The sequence below is a fragment of the Nerophis lumbriciformis genome, linkage group LG08 (genome assembly GCF_033978685.3).
Source record: "Nerophis lumbriciformis linkage group LG08, RoL_Nlum_v2.1, whole genome shotgun sequence".
Lineage (NCBI taxonomy): Eukaryota > Metazoa > Chordata > Actinopteri > Syngnathiformes > Syngnathidae > Nerophis > Nerophis lumbriciformis.
The window spans coordinates 56,035,001-56,055,000 of record NC_084555.2 but is presented as its reverse complement, the minus strand read 5'-3'; the positions used below and the strand labels follow the sequence as shown (position 1 = coordinate 56,055,000).

At 35.3% G+C, this 20,000-nt stretch overlaps 1 protein-coding gene across 1 annotated transcript in view; it reads left to right on the top strand.

Annotated features, from left to right (window-relative positions):
- Positions 1 to 20,000, top strand: part of slc7a14a (solute carrier family 7 member 14a) — a 29,391-nt gene that overhangs the window by 4,890 nt on the left and 4,501 nt on the right. The window contains exons 4-8 of the mRNA XM_061968059.1: positions 2,887 to 3,033; positions 3,101 to 3,309; positions 3,376 to 3,523; positions 11,091 to 11,586; positions 16,564 to 16,800. Coding sequence (XP_061824043.1) covers positions 2,887 to 3,033; positions 3,101 to 3,309; positions 3,376 to 3,523; positions 11,091 to 11,586; positions 16,564 to 16,800 — 1,237 coding nt within the window. The remainder of the gene's footprint in view (positions 1 to 2,886; positions 3,034 to 3,100; positions 3,310 to 3,375; positions 3,524 to 11,090; positions 11,587 to 16,563; positions 16,801 to 20,000) is intronic.

Below are 20,000 nucleotides of genomic sequence, written 5' to 3'. Positions count from 1 at the left end.
GGAAGGGGCCTCGGTCCCGGCGAGGCGTCCCTTCTCCGCTCCGTAAAAGTGTCCATCTCTTTCTTTTTTCTTCTTCTGTTGTGGCATATGCTGCAGGTGCCTGCTCGTTTTTCGTATGTGGGTAACAACATTTAACTATGTATATATATTTACCAATTGCTTTAACTGCCACCCGCCTGAATCTATTTAAAATCAAATTTTTTTTAATTTTAACCGCCTGACCCGACCCGCGGATAAAATCTAATTTTTTAAAATTTCATCCGCCCGATCCGCGGATAATCCGCGGACTCCGCGGTTGTGCCCGCAAACCGCGCATCTCTAATATATATATATATATATATATATATATATATGTCTTAATAAGTTTATGCCCTATATAAACCATGGTATGTGAATGCTCCCATTAAAATCTCCTGATGATTGAGGGAACCCCCTCATGAAACAGGCCTGTAGAGATGAAGTAGTCTTGTGATTTTTTTTCCCACACATACATATATATATATATATATATATATATATATATATATATATATATATATATATATATATATATATATATATATATATATATATATATATTAAAATGTAAGTCTTTATGTATTGTAATTTATTATTTAGTTTTTTTGAACATGTCACGAGGGAGGTGCTGGACATTGAGTCCGAGTGGACCATGTTCCGCGCCTCTATTGTCGAGGCGGCCGATTGGAGCTGTGGCCGCAAGGTAGTTGGTGCCTGTCGTGGCGGTAATCCTAGAACCCGTTGGTGGACACCGGCGGTGAGGGATGCCGTCAAGCTGAAGAAGGAGTCCTATCGGGTTCTTTTGGCTCATGGGACTCCTGAGGCAGCAGACAGGTACCGACAGGCCAAGCGGTCTGTGACTTCAGCGGTCGCAGAGGCAAAAACTCGGACATGGGAGGAGTTCGGGGAGGCCATGGAAAAAGACTTCCGGACGGCTTCGAAGCAATTCTGGACCACCATCCGCCGCCTCAGGAAGGGGAAGCAGTGCAGTGTCAACACCGTGTATGGTGAGGATGGTGCTCTGCTGACCTCGACTGCGGATGTTGTGGATCGGTGGAGGGAATACTTCGAAGACCTCCTCAATCCTACCAGCACGTCTTCCTATGAGGAAGCAGGGCCTGGGGAATCTGTGGTGGGCTCTCCTATTTCTGGGGCTGAGGTTGCTGAGGTAGTTAAAAAGCTCCTCGGTGGCAAGGCCCTGGGGGTGGATGAGATCCGCCCGGAGTTCCTTAAGGCTCTGGATGTTGTGGGGTTGTCTTGGTTGACAAGACTCTGCAACATCGCGTGGACATCGGGGGCGGTACCTCTGGATTGGCAGACCGGGGTGGTGGTTCCTCTCTTTAAGAAAGGGAACCGGAGGGTGTGTTCCAACTATCGTGGGATCACACTCCTCAGCCTTCCCGGTAAGGTCTATTCAGGTGTACTGGAGAGGAGGCTACGCCGGATAGTCGAACCTCGGATTCAGGAGGAACAGTGTGGTTTTCGTCCTGGTCGTGGAACTGTGGACCAGCTCTATACTCTCGGCAGGGTCCTTGAGGGTGCATGGGAGTTTGCCCAACCAGTCTACATGTGTTTTGTGGACTTGGAGAAGGCATTCGACCGTGTACCCCGGGAAGTCCTGTGGGGAGTGCTCAGAGAGTATGGGGTAACGGACTGTCTGATTGTGGCAGTCCGCTCCCTGTATGATCAGTGTCAGAGCTTGGTCCGCATTGCCGGTAGTAAGTCGGACACGTTTCCAGTGAGGGTTGGACTCCGCCAAGGCTGCCCTTTGTCACCCATTCTGTTCATAACCTTTATGGACAGAATTTCTAGGCGCAGTCAGGGCGTTGAGGGGATCTGGTTTGGTGGCTGCAGGATTAGGTCACTGCTATTTGCAGATGATGTGGTCCTGATGGCTTCCTCCGGCCAAGATCTTCAGCTCTCACTGGATCGGTTCGCAGCCGAGTGTGAAGCGACTGGGATGGGAATCAGCACCTCCAAGTCCGAGTCCATGGTTCTCTCCCGGAAAAGGGTGGAGTGCCATCTCCGGGTTGGGGAGGAGATCTTGCCCCAAGTGGAGGAGTTCAAGTACCTCGGAGTCTTGTTCACGAGTGAGGGAAGAGTGGATGGTGAGATCGACGGGCGGATCGGTGCGGCGTCTTCAGTAATGCGGACGCTGTATCGATCCGTTGTGGTGAAGAAGGAGCTGAGCCGGAAGGCAAAGCTCTCAATTTACCGGTCGATCTACGTTCCCATCCTCACCTATGGTCATGAGCTTTGGGTCATGACCGAAAGGACAAGATCACGGTTACAAGCGGCCCAAATGAGTTTCCTCCGCCGGGTGGCGGGGCTCTCCCTTAGAGATAGGGTGAGAAGCTCTGTCATCCAGGGGGAGCTCAAAGTAAAGCCGCTGCTCCTCCACATGGAGAGGAGCCAGATGAGGTGGTTCGGGCATCTGGTCAGGATGCCACCCGAGCACCTCCCTAAGGAGGTGTTTAGGGCATGTCCGACCGGTAGGAGGCCACGGGGAAGACCCAGGACACGTTGGGAAGACTATGTCTCCCGGCTGGCCTGGGAACGCCTCGGGATCCCCCGGGAGGAGCTGGACGAAGTGGCTGGGGAGAGGGAAGTCTGGGCTTCCCTGCTTAGGCTGCTGCCCCCGCGACCCGACCTCGGATAAGCGGAAGAAGATGGATGGATGGATGAGTTTTTAAAAAAATACAGATTTTAATATTCTTTATTTTTTGTTTTCTGATGTTTTGCATTGATTTACTTTCATAAAGTGTGAGATGCAAGAAGATGCCACCTTTCTCTTGTTTGAAAGCACATTAATGTTTAGTAAAGACTACTTAGATGACAAGATGTGTCCTAAGGTGTGTTGCCACACAGGTGATGCAAGGAGCCGCCACCTGCTTCTACGCCTTCATCGGCTTCGACATCATCGCCACGACGGGGGAGGAAGCCAAGAGTCCCAACACGTCCATCCCGTACGCCATCACCGCCTCGCTCATCACGTGTCTCACGGCTTACGTCTCGGTGGGTTAGCGTGGGAATAAGTACCAATAGGACTATTGTGACCGTCGCCATGTTGTCTTCCCCGCAGGTGTCCGTCATCCTGACCCTGATGGTCCCCTACAACGAGATCGACGCGGACGCTCCCCTCATGGAGATGTTCGCCAAGCACGGCTGCTTGTTCGCCAAGTACATCGTGGCGGTGGGCTCCATCGCCGGACTGACCGTGTCCCTGCTGGGGTCTCTGTTCCCCATGCCCAGGGTCATCTACGCCATGGCGGGGGACGGCCTCCTCTTCAAGTCAGTGTTCACGTGTCCCGCCGTGGCGTCCCGGTGTCCTCACTTCCTGTCTCACGTCACATGCAGGTTCTTGGCCAACGTGTCCTCCTACACCGAGACGCCCGCCGTGGCGTGCGTGGTGTCGGGCTTCTCGGCCGCCCTCTTGTCCCTCCTGGTCAGTCTCAGAGACCTGATAGAGATGATGTCCATCGGCACGCTGCTGGCCTACACTTTAGTGAGTCCTCACAACAACACTTGTCTCCTCATCTTGTCTTCTATTATTATTATTATTATTATTATTAGAATTATTATTATTATTTGTATTATTATTATTATTATTATAATTATTATTATTATTAGTATTATTATGATTATTATTATTATTATTATGATTATTATTATGATTATTATTATGGTTATTATTATGATTATTGTTATCATTATTATTAGTAGTATTATTTTAATTATTATTATTATTATTATTATTATTATGATTATTATTATTGTTATTATTATTATTATTATTATTATTATTTGTATTATTATTATTATTATTATTATTATTAATATTACTATTATTATTGTTATTATTATTTTATTATTATTAGTATTATTATGATTATTATGATGATGAAGATTATTATTATGATTATTATAATTATTATTATTAGTATTATTATGATTATTATGATTATGATTATGATTATTATTGTTATTACTGTATATGAAACAAGCACATCTAATAATATACAACCTTTGTGAAATTGTACTCATATTCTTCCATGAATAACTATCATCACCGTTTGGTTACCTTTTCAATTGACCTTCTTTTTACTTTCTATTACCTATCTATTTGCCTTCAATTTACCTTCTTTTACATTCCAGTTACTTTCGTTTACTTTCCATTTACCTCACATGCACAATCTATTTACCTTCTTTTCCCTCCTGCATTTGCCCTATTTATCGCCTGTTTATATTATTTGATCTTTTATTTACCTTCTTTTAATTTATTTCCATTCTATTTATCTTCTTTTACTTTCAATTTACCTTCGTCTATCATACAGTTACATTCTAATTAATTTTTACTTTAATTTACTTTAATTTACCTTTGATTTATCTCCCCTTTACGACTTGTACTTCTATTTACTTTCTTTGACCTTTCCCCCCCCAATATAACCTTCTATTTACATTATTTTACCCTTTATTTACCTTCAATTTACCTTGTGTTACCTTCTATTTACCTTCTATTTTATTTATTTTACCTTCTATTTACTTAATTTTAACTTCCTTTTACCTTTCTAGTTACCTTCTTTTACCTTCCTTTTACCTTTCTATTTACATTCCTTTGACCTTTATATATTTACCTTCTTTTACCTTCTATTTGTCTTTTTTACATTCAATTTACCTTCTTTAACCTTTCTATTTACCTTCTTTTACATTCCTTTTACCTTTCTATTTACCCTCATTTAACCTTTCTATTTACCTTCTTTTACCTTTCTGTTTACCTCATTTTACCTTCTATTTACCTTCTTTTACTTTCCTTTTACCTTCCTTTTACCTTCCTTTTACCTTTCTATGTACCTTCTTTTACATTTTTATTTACCTTCTTTTACCTTCCTCTTACCTTTTTATTTACCTTTTTTTACCTTCCTTTTAACTTTCTATTTACCTTATTTTATCTTCTATTTACTTCCTTTTACCTTTCTATGTACCTTCCTTTGACCTTTATATATTTACCTTCTTTTACCTTCTATTTGTCCTTTTTACATTCAATTTACCTTCTTTAACCTTTCTATTTACCTTCTTTTACATTCCTTTTACCTTTCTATTTACCCTCATTTAACCTTTCTATTTACCTTCTTTTACCTTTCTGTTTACCTCATTTTACCTTCTATTTACCTTCTTTTACTTTCCTTTTACCTTCCTTTTACCTTCCTTTTACCTTTCTATGTACCTTCTTTTACATTTTTATTTACCTTCTTTTACCTTCCTCTTACCTTTTTTATTTACCTTTTTTTACCTTCCTTTTAACTTTCTATTTACCTTATTTTATCTTCTATTTACTTCCTTTTACCTTCCTATGTACCTTCCTTTGACCTTTATATATTGACCTTCTTTTACCTTCTATTTGTCTTTTTTACATTCTATTTACCTTCTTTTACCTTTCTATTTACCTTCTTTTACATTCCTTTTACCTTTCTATTTACCCTCATTTAACCTTTCTATTTACCTTCTTTTACCTTTCTCTTTACCTCATTTTACCTTCTATTTACCTTCTTTTACTTTCCTTTTACCTTCCTTTTACCTTTCTATGTACCTTCTTTTACATTTTTATGTACCTTCTTTTACCTTCCTCTTACCTTTTTTATTTACCTTTTTTTACCTTCCTTTTAACTTTCTATTTACCTTATTTTATCTTCTATTTACTTCCTTTTACCTTTCTATGTACCTTCCTTTGACCTTTATATATTTACCTTCTTTTACCTTCTATTTGTCCTTTTTACATTCAATTTACCTTCTTTAACCTTTCTATTTACCTTCTTTTACATTCCTTTTACCTTTCAATTTACCCTCATTTAACCTTTCTATTTACCTTCTTTTACCTTTCTGTTTACCTAATTTTACCTTCTATTTACCTTCTTTTACTTTCCTTTTACCTTCCTTTTACCTTCCTTTTACCTTTCTATGTACCTTCTTTTACATTTTTATTTACCTTCTTTTACCTTCCTCTTACCTTTTTATTTACCTTTTTTTACCTTCCTTTTAACTTTCTATTTACCTTATTTTATCTTCTATTTACTTCCTTTTACCTTTCTATGTACCTTCCTTTGACCTTTATATATTTACCTTCTATTTGTCTTTTTTACATTCTATTTACCTTCTTTTACCTTTCTATTTACCTTCTTTTACATTCCTTTTACCTTTCTATTTACCCTCATTTAACCTTACTATTTACCTTCTTTTACCTTTCTGTTTACCTCATTTTACCTTCTATTTACCTTCTTTTACTTTCCTTTTACCTTCCTTTTACCTTTCTATGTACCTTCTTTTACATTTTTATGTACCTTCTTTTACCTTCCTCTTACCTTTTTATTTACCTTTTTTTACCTTCCTTTTAACTTTCTATTTACCTTATTTTATCTTCTATTTACTTCCTTTTACCTTTCTATGTACCTTCCTTTGACCTTTATATATTTACCTTCTTTTACCTTCTATTTGTCTTTTTTACATTCTATTTACCTTCTTTAACCTTTCTATTTACCTTCTTTTACATTCCTTTTACCTTTCTATTTACCCTCATTTAACCTTTCTATTTACCTTCTTTTACCTTTCTGTTTACCTCATTTTACCTTCTATTTACCTTCTTTTACTTTCCTTTTACCTTCCTTTTACCTTCCTTTTACCTTTCTATGTACCTTCTTTTACATTTTTATTTACCTTCTTTTACCTTCCTCTTACCTTTTTTATTTACCTTTTTTTACCTTCCTTTTAACTTTCTATTTACCTTATTTTATCTTCTATTTACTTCCTTTTACCTTTCTATGTACCTTCCTTTAACCTTTATATATTGACCTTCTTTTACCTTCTATTTGTCTTTTTTACATTCTATTTACCTTCTTTTACCTTTCTATTTACCTTCTTTTACATTCCTTTTACCTTTCTATTTACCCTCATTTAACCTTTCTATTTACCTTCTTTTACCTTTCTCTTTACCTCATTTTACCTTCTTTTACTTTCCTTTTACCTTCCTTTTACCTTTCTATGTACCTTCTTTTACATTTTTATGTACCTTCTTTTACCTTCCTCTTACCTTTTTTATTTACCTTTTTTTACCTTCCTTTTAACTTTCTATTTACCTTATTTTATCTTCTATTTACTTCCTTTTACCTTTCTATGTACCTTCCTTTGACCTTTATATATTTACCTTCTTTTACCTTCTATTTGTCCTTTTTACATTCAATTTACCTTCTTTAACCTTTCTATTTACCTTCTTTTACATTCCTTTTACCTTTCTATTTACCCTCATTTAACCTTTCTATTTACCTTCTTTTACCTTTCTGTTTACCTCATTTTACCTTCTATTTACCTTCTTTTACTTTCCTTTTACCTTCCTTTTACCTTCCTTTTACCTTTCTATGTACCTTCTTTTACATTTTTATTTACCTTCTTTTACCTTCCTCTTACCTTTTTATTTACCTTTTTTTACCTTCCTTTTAACTTTCTATTTACCTTATTTTATCTTCTATTTACTTCCTTTTACCTTTCTATGTACCTTCCTTTGACCTTTATATATTTACCTTCTATTTGTCATTTTTACATTCTATTTACCTTCTTTTACCTTTCTATTTACCTTCTTTTACATTCCTTTTACCTTTCTATTTACCCTCATTTAACCTTACTATTTACCTTCTTTTACCTTTCTGTTTACCTCATTTTACCTTCTATTTACCTTCTTTTACTTTCCTTTTACCTTCCTTTTACCTTTCTATGTACCTTCTTTTACATTTTTATGTACCTTCTTTTACCTTCCTCTTACCTTTTTATTTACCTTTTTTTACCTTCCTTTTAACTTTCTATTTACCTTATTTTATCTTCTATTTACTTCCTTTTACCTTTCTATGTACCTTCCTTTGACCTTTATATATTTACCTTCTTTTACCTTCTATTTGTCTTTTTTACATTCTATTTACCTTCTTTAACCTTTCTATTTACCTTCTTTTACATTCCTTTTACCTTTCTATTTACCCTCATTTAACCTTTCTATTTACCTTCTTTTACCTTTCTGTTTACCTCATTTTACCTTCTATTTACCTTCTTTTACTTTCCTTTTACCTTCCTTTTACCTTCCTTTTACCTTTCTATGTACCTTCTTTTACATTTTTATTTACCTTCTTTTACCTTCCTCTTACCTTTTTTATTTACCTTTTTTTACCTTCCTTTTAACTTTCTATTTACCTTATTTTATCTTCTATTTACTTCCTTTTACCTTTCTATGTACCTTCCTTTGACCTTTATATATTGACCTTCTTTTACCTTCTATTTGTCTTTTTTACATTCTATTTACCTTCTTTTACCTTTCTATTTACCTTCTTTTACATTCCTTTTACCTTTCTATTTACCCTCATTTAACCTTTCTATTTACCTTCTTTTACCTTTCTCTTTACCTCATTTTACCTTCTTTTACTTTCCTTTTACCTTCCTTTTACCTTTCTATGTACCTTCTTTTACATTTTTATGTACCTTCTTTTACCTTCCTCTTACCTTTTTTATTTACCTTTTTTTACCTTCCTTTTAACTTTCTATTTACCTTATTTTATCTTCTATTTACTTCCTTTTACCTTTCTATGTACCTTCCTTTGACCTTTATATATTTACCTTCTTTTACCTTCTATTTGTCCTTTTTACATTCAATTTACCTTCTTTAACCTTTCTATTTACCTTCTTTTACATTCCTTTTACCTTTCTATTTACCCTCATTTAACCTTTCTATTTACCTTCTTTTACCTTTCTGTTTACCTCATTTTACCTTCTATTTACCTTCTTTTACTTTCCTTTTACCTTCCTTTTACCTTCCTTTTACCTTTCTATGTACCTTCTTTTACATTTTTATTTACCTTCTTTTACCTTCCTCTTACCTTTTTATTTACCTTTTTTTACCTTCCTTTTAACTTTCTATTTACCTTATTTTATCTTCTATTTACTTCCTTTTACCTTTCTATGTACCTTCCTTTGACCTTTATATATTTACCTTCTTTTACCTTCTATTTGTCTTTTTTACATTCTATTTACCTTCTTTTACCTTTCTATTTACCTTCTTTTACATTCCTTTTACCTTTCTATTTACCCTCATTTAACCTTACTATTTACCTTCTTTTACCTTTCTGTTTACCTCATTTTACCTTCTATTTACCTTCTTTTACTTTCCTTTTACCTTCCTTTTACCTTTCTATGTACCTTCTTTTACATTTTTATGTACCTTCTTTTACCTTCCTCTTACCTTTTTTATTTACCTTTTTTTACCTTCCTTTTAACTTTCTATTTACCTTATTTTATCTTCTATTTACTTCCTTTTACCTTTCTATGTACCTTCCTTTGACCTTTATATATTTACCTTCTTTTACCTTCTATTTGTCTTTTTTACATTCTATTTACCTTCTTTAACCTTTCTATTTACCTTCTTTTACATTCCTTTTACCTTTCTATTTACCCTCATTTAACCTTTCTATTTACCTTCTTTTACCTTTCTGTTTACCTCATTTTACCTTCTATTTACCTTCTTTTACTTTCCTTTTACCTTCCTTTTACCTTCCTTTTACCTTTCTATGTACCTTCTTTTACATTTTCATTTACCTTCCTCTTACCTTTTTATTTACCTTTTTTTACCTTCCTTTTAACTTTCGATTTACCTTATTTTATCTTCTATTTACTTCCTTTTACCTTTCTATGTACCTTCCTTTGACCTTTATATATTTACCTTCTTTTACCTTCTATTTGTCTTTTTTACATTCTATTTACCTTCTTTTACCTTTCTATTTACCTTCTTTTACATTCCTTTTACCTTTCTATTTACCCTCATTTAACCTTACTATTTACCTTCTTTTACCTTTCTGTTTACCTCATTTTACCTTCTATTTACCTTCTTTTACTTTCCTTTTACCTTCCTTTTACCTTCCTTTTACCTTTCTATGTACCTTCTTTTACATTTTCATTTACCTTCTTTTACCTTCCTCTTACCTTTTTTATTCACCTTTTTTTACCTTCCTTTTAACTTTCTACTTACCTTATTTTATCTTCTATATACTTCCTTTTACCTTTCTATGTACCTTCCTTTGACCTTTATATATTTACCTTCTTTTACCTTCTATTTGTCTTTTTTACATTCTATTTACCTTCTTTTACCTTTCTATTGACCTTCTTTTACATTCCTTTTACCTTTCTATTTACCCTCATTTAACCTTTCTATTTACCTTCTTTTACCTTTCTGTTTACCTCATTTTACCTTCTATTTACCTTCTTTTACTTTCCTTTTACCTTCCTTTTACCTTCCTTTTACCTTTCTATGTACCTTCTTTTACATTTTTATTTACCTTCTTTTACCTTCCTCTTACCTTTTTTATTTACCTTTTTTTACCTTCCTTTTAACTTTCTATTTACCTTATTTTATCTTCTATTTACTTCCTTTTACCTTTCTATGTACCTTCCTTTGACCTTTATATATTTACCTTCTTTTACCTTCTATTTGTCTTTTTTACATTCTATTTACCTTCTTTTACCTTTCTATTTACCTTCTTTTACATTCCTTTTACCTTTTCAATTTACCCTCATTTAACCTTACTATTGACCTTCTTTTACCTTTCTGTTTACCTCATTTTACCTTCTATTTACCTTCTTTTACTTTCCTTTTACCTTCCTTTTACCTTCCTTTTACCTTTCTATGTACCTTCTTTTACATTTTCATTTACCTTCTTTTACCTTCCTCTTACCTTTTTATTTACCTTCTTTTACCTTCCTTTTAACTTTCTATTTACCTTATTTTATCTTCTATTTACTTCCTTTTACCTTTCTATGTACCTTCCTTGACCTAGTGTTTGACTAAGAGTATATTATGTGACCTAAGCTAAGGTGTGTCCTGCAGGTGAGTCTGTGATCTAAACTAAGGTGTGTCCTGCAGGTGAGTCTGTGACCTAAGCTAAGGTGTGTCCTGCAGGTGTTTGACTAAAAGTATGGGGGTTATGATGTGATCTAAACTAAGGTGTGTCCTGCAGGTGAGTCTGTGATCTAAACTAAGGTGTGTCCTGCAGGTGAGTCTGTGCGTGCTCCTGCTGCGTTACCAGCCCGAAGGCGACATCCACGGCTTCGTCAACTTCCTGTCGGAGGAGCAGAAGTCCAAGAAGAAAGAAGGCGTGCTGGCCGAGTGCGAGAAGGACGTCTGCTCGCCTTGCAACGACGGCGACGAGTACGGCGACTTGCCCACCAACACGTGCGGCGCCAAGAACTTACCCTCCTTGGACGACAACGAGATGCTGATCGGCAAGCCGGACAAGAACGCCTACGCCAGCGGCCACCCCAACTACGGCACGGTGGACATGGCGAGCGGCTTGGAGGCGGAGGAGTCGGAGGGCGGGATGACGCGGCGCCTGAAGAAAGTCATCGGGCCGCACTATTACACCTGGAGGATCAGACTGGGACTACCTGGCAAGATGGACCGACCCACGCCGGCCACGGGCAGGACCGTCACCGTCTGCGTCATGCTGCTCTTCATACTCATCTTCGCTTTCTGCTCCTTCATCATCTTTGGTCAGCGCTCACACACAAGTCAAGTCTAGGTCTAAGTCTAAGTCTAAGTCTAAGTCTAGGTCTAGGTCTAAGTCTAACTCTAAGTCTAAGTCTTCGCTTTCTGCTCCTTCATCATCTTTGGTCAGTGCTCACACACAAGTCAAGTCTAGGTCTAAGTCTAAGTCTAAGTCTAACTCTAAGTCTAGGTCTAGGTCTAAGACTAACTCTAAGTCTAAGTTTTCGCTTTCTGCTCCTTCATCATCTTTGGTCAGTGCTCACACACAAGTCAAATCTAGGTCTAAGTCTAAGTCTAAGTCTAACTCTAAGTCTAAGTCTAAGTCTAAGTCTAGGTCTAAGTCTAACTCTAAGTCTAAGTCTTCGCTTTCTGCTCCTTCATCATCTTTGGTCAGCGCTCACACACAAGTCCAAGTCTAGGTCTAAGTCTAAGTCTAGATCTAAGTCTAAGTCTAAGTCTAGGTCTAGGTCTAGGTCTAAGCCTAAGTCTAAGTCTAAGTCTAAGTCTAAGTCTAAGTCTTCGCTTTCTGCTCCTTCATCATCTTTGGTCAGCGCTCACACACAAGTCTAAGTCTAGGTCTAAGTCTAAGTCTAAGTCTAAGTCTAAGTCTAGGTCTAGGTCTAAGTCTAAGTCTAAGTCTTCACTTTCTGCTCCTTCATCATCTTTGGTCAGTGCTCACACACAAGTCTAAGTATAAGTCTAAGTCTAAATCTAAGTCTAAGTCTAAATCTAAGTCTAAGTCTAAGTCTAAATCTAAGTCTAAGTCAAAGTGGAAGTCTAAGTGTAAGTCTAGGTCTAGGTCCAAGTCTAAGTCTAAGTCTAAGTCTAGGTCTAGGTCTAGGTCTAGGTCTACATCTAACACTAAGTCTAAGTCTTTGCTCCTTCATCATCTTTGGTCAGCGCTCACACACAAGTCTAAGTCTAAGTCTAAATCTAAGTCTAAGTCTAAGTCTAAATCTAAGTCTAAGTCTAAGTAGAAATCTAAGTCTAAGTCTAAGTGGAAGTCTAAGTGTAAGTCTAGGTCCAAGTCTAAGTCTAAGTCTAAGTCTAGGTCTAGGTCTAAGTCTAAGTCTAAGTCTAAGTCTAAGTCTAAGTCTAAGTCTAGTTCTAAATCTAAGTCTAAGTCTAAGTCTAATCCCGCTGACTCACTTTCTGGAATATTCCAGTGAACATGATTTGGAGTGCATGAAAAAGTGGACAGGAAAACTCTGTGACCGAATGATCGCTTATGAACAAAATACATCACAACCAATTTGTCATAGCAAGAACATGCAAAGTGCTAAGTCAGCATTTATAGTACACAATCAATGTTGTTATAGTGATAAGAAGAAAAGTGCTGAGTCAACATTAATAGTACACAACCAATGTTGTAATAGTGATAAGAAGAAAAATGCTGAGTCAACATTAATAGTACACAACCAATGTTGTAATAGTGATAAGAAGCAAAGTGCCAAGTCAGCATTTATAGTACACAATCAATGTTGTAATAGTGATAAGAAATCAAAGGCTGAGTTAGCATTAATAGTACACAACCAATGTTGTAATAGTGATAAGAAACCAAATGTGAGTTAGCATTTATTGTACACAACCAATGTTGTTATAGTGATAAGAAACAAAGTGCTGAGTCAGCATTTATTGTACACAACCAATGTTGTAATCGCAATAAGAAGAAAAGTGCTGAGTCAGCATTAATAGTAAACAACCAATGTTGTAATAGTGATAAGAAACAAAAGTGCTGAGTCAGCATTAGTAGTACACAACCAATGTTGTAATAGCAATTAGAACCAAAGTGCTGAGTCAGCATTTATAGTACACAACAATTAGAACCAAAGTGATGAGTCAGCATTAATACTACACAACCAATGTTGTAATAGCAAGAAGAAGTAAAGTGCTTAGTCAGCATTAATAGTACACAACCAATGTTGTAATAGCAAGAAGAAGTAAAGTGCTGAGTCAACATTAATAGTACACAACCAATGTTGTAATAGTGATAAGAAGCAAAGTGCCAAGTCAGCATTTATAGTACACAACCAATGTTGTTATAGTGATAAGAAATCAAAGGCTGAGTTAGCATTAATAGTACACAACCAATGTTGTAATAGTGATAAGAAACCAAATGTGAGTTAGCATTTATAGTACACAACCAATAATGTTATAGTGATAAGAAACAATGTGCTGAGTCAAAACTAATAGTACACAACCAATGTTGTAATAGTGATAAGAAGCAAAGTGCTGAGTCAGCATTAATAGTACACAATCAATGTTGTAATAGTGATAAGAAACCAAATGTGAGTTAGCATTTATAGTACACAACCAATGTTGTAATAGTGATAAGAAGCAAAGTGCTGAGTCAGCATTTATTGTACACAACCAATGTTGTAATCGCAATAAGAAGAAAAGTGCTGAGTCAGCATTAATAGTAAACAACCAATGTTGTAATAGTGATAAGAAGCAAAGTGCTGAGTCAGCATTAATAGTAAACAACCAATGTTGTAATAGTGATAAGAAACAAAAGTGCTGAGTCAGCATTAATAGTACACAACCAATGTTGTAATAGTGATAAGAAGCAAAGTGCTGAGTCAGCATTAATAGTAAACAACCAATGTTGTAATAGTGATAAGAAACAAAAGTGCTGAGTCAGCATTAATAGTACACAACCAATTTTGTAATAGCAATTAGAACCAAAGTGCTGAGTCAGCATTTATAGTACACAACAATTAGAACCAAAGTGATGAGTCAGAATTAATAGTACACAACCAATGTTGTAATAGCAGGAAGAAGTAAAGTGCTTAGTCAGCATTAATAGTACACAACCAATGTTGTAATAGCAAGAAGAAGTAAAGTGCTTAGTCAGCATTAATAGTACACAACCAATGTTGTAATAGCAAGAAGAAGTAAAGTGCTTAGTCAGCATTAATAGTAAACAACCAATGTTGTAATAGTGATAAGAAACAAAGTGCTGAGTCAGCATTAATAGTACACAACCAATGTTGTTATAGTGATAAGAAACAATGTGCTGAGTCAAAATAAATAGTACACAACCAATGTTGTAATAGTGATAAGAAGCAAAGTGCTGAGTCAGCATTAATAGTACACAATCAATGTTGTAATAGTGATAAGAAACCAAATGTGAGTTAGCATTTATTGTACACAACCAATGTTGTTATAGTGATAAGAACCAAAGTGCTGAGTCAGCATTTATTGTACACAACCAATGTTGTAATCGCAATAAGAAGAAACGTGCTGAGTCAGCATTAGTAGTACACAACCAATGTTGTAATAGCAATTAGAACCAAAGTGCTGAGTCAGCATTTATAGTACACAACCAATGTTGTTATAGTGATAAGAAACCAAATGCTGAGTTAGCATCTATAGTACACAACCAATATTGTTATAACAACAATAAGTAAAGTGCTGAGTCAGCATTAATAATATACAACCAATGTTGTAATAGCAATTAGAACAAAAGTGCTGAGTCAGCATTAATAGTACACAACCAATGTTGTAATAGCAATTAGAACAAAAGTGCTGAGTCAGCATTTATAGTACACAACAATTAGAACCAAAGTGCTGAGTCAGCATTAATACTACACAACCAATGTTGTAATAGCAGGAAGAAGTAAAGTGCTGAGTCAGCATTAATTGTACACAACCAATGTTGTAATCGCAATAAGAAGAAAAGTGCTGAGTCAGCATTAATAGTACACAACCAATGTTGTAATAGTGATAAGAAACAAAGTGCTGAGTCAACATTAATAGTACACAACCAATGTTGTAATAGTGATAAGAAGCAAAGTGCCGAGTCAGCATTTATAGTACACAACCAATGTTGTAATAGTGATAAGAAGCAAAGTGCTGAGTCAGCATTTATAGTACACAACCAATGTTGTTATAGTGATAAGAAACAAAGTGCTGAGTCAACATTAATAGTACACAACCAATGTTGTTATAGTGATAAGAAACAAAGTGCTGAGTCAACATTAATAGTACACAACCAATGTTGTAATAGTGATAAGAAACCAAATGCGAGTTAGCATTTATAGTACACAACCAATGTTGTAATAGTGATAAGAAGCAAAGTGCTGAATCAGCATTTATTGTACACAACCAATGTTGTAATCGCAATAAGAAGAAAAGTGCTGAGTCAGCATTAATAGTAAACAACCAATGTTGTAATAGTGATAAGAAACAAAAGTGCTGAGTCAGCATTAGTAGTACACAACCAATGTTGTAATAGCAATTAGAACCAAAGTGCCGAGTCAGCATTTATAGTACACAACAATTAGAACCAAAGTGATGAGTCAGCATTAATACTACACAACCAATGTTGTAATAGCAAGAAGAAGTAAAGTGCTCAGTCAGCATTAATAGTACACAACCAATGTTGTAATAGCAAGAAGAAGTAAAGTGCTCAGTCAGCATTAATAGTACACAACCAATGTTGTAATAGTGATAAGAAGCAAAGTGCTGAGTCAGCATTAATAGTACACAACCAATGTTGTTATAGTGATAAGAAGCAAAGTGCTGAGTCAGCATTAATAGTACACAACCAATGTTGTTATAGCAAGTAGAAGCTATTACAAATTGAACAGACATGACTTTCATGGAGGTCGGGATGTTGTCTACAGCCACACCTGTCAGAGAGGTGTAGTTAGTTCACGGGAGGTTGTCTACAGCCACACCTGTCAGAGAGGTGTAGTTAGTTCACGGGAGGTTGTCTACAGCCACACCTGTCAGAGAGGTGTAGTTAGTTCACGGGAGGTTGTCTACAGCCACACCTGTCAGAGAGGTGTAGTTAGTTCACAGGAGGTTGCCTAGAGCCACACCTGTCAGAGAGGTGTAGTTAGTTCACGGGAGGTTGTCTACAGCCACACCTGTCAGAGAGGTGTAGTTAGTTCACGGGAGGTTGCCTACAGCCACACCTGTCAGAGAGGTGTAGTTAGTAGTTGGTAGTTAGTTCACCAAATGTTTGTGCCTTCCAGGAGCGAGCAGCATCGGCGAGGGTCGCTGGTGGGCTCTGGTGCTGCTGGTGGTCTTGGTGGTCTTCCTGGTCCTGCTCGTCATGGTCATCCTGCAGCAGCCCGAGAACCCCAAGCGTCTGCCCTACATGGCGCCCTGCGTGCCCTTCGTGCCCGCCTGCGCCATGCTGGTCAACATCTACCTCATGCTCAAGCTGTCCGCCATCACCTGGATTCGCTTCTCCATCTGGTGCCTGGTGGGTAAGTAGCACGTCATACCCACTAGAAGACACTGTTAATTGGTTCCGGGCATGACCGTGGTAATCAGTGACCATCTCTCCTGGATAATTCTATTGTAGTATTGATTTTTTTTTTTAAACTTCATCTAGACAATTTTTGCTCTAAAATATCAAAAATATACAGAATATGTTAAGAAATATAATTGAGTGAAGCTGCAAACTTTGAAAAGAGGCGACATGTAAAGAAATAAAATATAACTTCCTGTTAGCGTAAGCTAACAATATCTGCATCATCAATATGATTTGCACCAATGGCTGGACAGAAATAAATACTACATTAGTAACTCCTCCATAATGAAGAAAAAACACTCAAAAAAAGTCCTAAAATGACGTAATACCAAACTATGCAGACTGATTGCAATATAAGGAATATTATTTAATGTTCTTTACTGGAATAAAACCATGACCTAATTAGTTAGTAAAGCAATAGCAAGGAAATTGTACAAAAAGTTCAGTATATGGATATCGTACAAAATGATCAATAAAATAAGGACATCGAACAAAAGGTTTTGTGAAATAAGGAAATCGTACAAAAAGTTCAGTAAAATAAGGATATCGTACAAAAAGTTCAGTAAAATAAGGAAATTGTACAAAAAGTTCAGTATATGGATATCGTACAAAATGATCAGTAAAATAAGGACATCGAACAAAAAGTTTTGTAAAATAAGGAAATCGTACAAAAAGTTCAGTAAAGTAAGGATATCGTACAAAAAGTTCAGTAAAATAAGGAAATTGTACAAAAAGTTCAGTAAAATCAGGATATTGTACAAAATGATCAGTAAAGTAAGGACATCGAACAAAAGGTTTTGTAAAATAAGGAAATCGTACAAAAAGTTCAGTAAAATAAGGATATCGTACAAAAAGTTCAGTAAAATAAGGAAATTGTACAAAAAGTTCAGTATATGGATATCGTACAAAATGATCAGTAAAATAAGGACATCGAACAAAAAGTTTTGTAAAATAAGGAAATCATACAAAAAGTTCAGTAAAGTAAGGATATCGTACAAAAAGTTCAGTAAAATAAGGAAATTGTACAAAAAGTTCAGTAAATGGATATCGTACAAAATGATCAGTAAAGTAAGGACATCGAACAAAAAGTTTTGTAAAATAAGGAAATCGTACAAAAAGTTCAGTAAAATAAGGATATCGTACAAAAAGTTCAGTAAAATAAGGAAATTTTACAAAAAGTTCAGTAAAATCAGGATATTGTACAAAACATTCAGTAAAATAAGGAAATCATACAAAAAGTTCAGTAAAATAAAAACATCGTACAAAAAGTTCAGTATAAGGACATCGTACAAAATGATCAGCATAAGGACATCGTACAAAAAGTTAAGTAAAATAAGAACATTGAACAAAAAGTTCAGTAAAATAAGGATATCGTACAAAAAGTTCAATAAAATAAGGACATTTTACAAAAAGTTCAGTAAAATAAGGATATTGTACAAAAAAGTTCAGTAAAATAAGGACATCGTACACAAAGTTCAGTGTAAGGACATCGTACAAAAAGTTCAGTGAAATAAGGAAATCGTACAAAAAGTTCAGTAAAATAAAGAAATTATACAAAAAGTTCAGTAAAATAAGGACATTTTATAAAAAGTTCAGTAAAATAAGGATATTGTACAAAAAGTTCAGTAAAATAAGGAAATCGTCCACAAAGTTCAGTATAAGGACATTGCACAAAAAGTTCAGTGAAATAAGGAAATCGTACAAAAAGTTCAGTAAAATAAGGACATCGTACAAAAAGTTCAGTAAAATAAGGAAATCGTACAAAAAGTTCAGTAAAATAAGGAAATCGTACAAAAAGTTCAGTAAAATAAGGATATTGTACAAAACATTCAGTAAAATAAGGAAATCGTACACAAAGTTCAGTATAAGGACATTGCACAAAAAGTTCAGTGAAATAAGGAAATCGTACAAAAAGTTCAGTAAAATAAGGACATCGTACAAAAAGTTCAGTAAAATAAGGAAATAGTACAAAAAGTTCAGTATATGGATATCATACAAAATGATCAGTAAAAGGATATCAAACAAAAAGTTCAGTAAAATAAGGAAATTGTACAAAATGTTAGTACAAGGACATCGTACAAAAAGTTCAGTATAAGGACATCGTACAAAATGATCAGTATAAGGATATCGTACAAAATGTTATGTTTAGAGATTGATTGTAGGTAAAGTTAAGTGCTAAATAATAAATATTATGAAACTTTAAACACTTAATTAAGACTCAATCATAAGAAGTACATTTTAATCTTCATATGAAAAGTGTACCAAATGTACCACATCTGCAAATTGTACAAGAAGTTAATAAATCGTACGATATATACAAATTAAATAGAATATGTTAAGAAATATAATTAGTAACTCCTCCATAATGAAGAAAAAACACACAAAAAAAGTCCTAAAATGACGTAATACCAAACTATGCAGACTGATTGCAATATAAGGAATATTATGTAATGTTCTTTACTGGAATAAAACCATGACCTAATTAGTTAGTAAATCCTAAAAAATGGTGACATTACAAGGATAAAACGTCTATAATTTTTCGTCTTGATTCTCTAACTCTGACTTTATTGCTATTAATAACGTCAAAATATTATGATCATATCATTTTTTGACTTATCTCGTAATGTCGTGAATATGAAGAAAATCTCAGCTTTTCTCAAAAACATATTCACTGTTTATTTAAATTGTATTTTTGGTAATCAAAAATGATATACTTTTTAATCTTGATTGATGAGAAAAACGATGTAATATAAAAATGTGATTATGTGAAAATAATATTGGCCACTTTTTCATTAATAAAACTGATTTCGAGTATTAGGACTTTACTGATGAACCATAAATAAAGGCATAAAATGCAAAAGTGATAATATTCAGAGCACATTGTTGCTTTTGTTTGTTTACGACTTTCATCCTATACATTTTTTTTAATTAGATTTTTTCAACATTTCAGGGCCATGCTAATATTGTTTAGCATAGCTAATTACAAATGTATTACATTTTGTGTTAATAATGCGTGCGACTGCTATCGAATCATCGTGTAGCTCCTCCTGTGAATGCAAGTGCTCCTACAGCAGAATTACAAATTCTGTTTTCCTACAAAATACAAAATGGGACTCGACAGCAACGCACTATAAGTCATTAAAAAGCATGTTT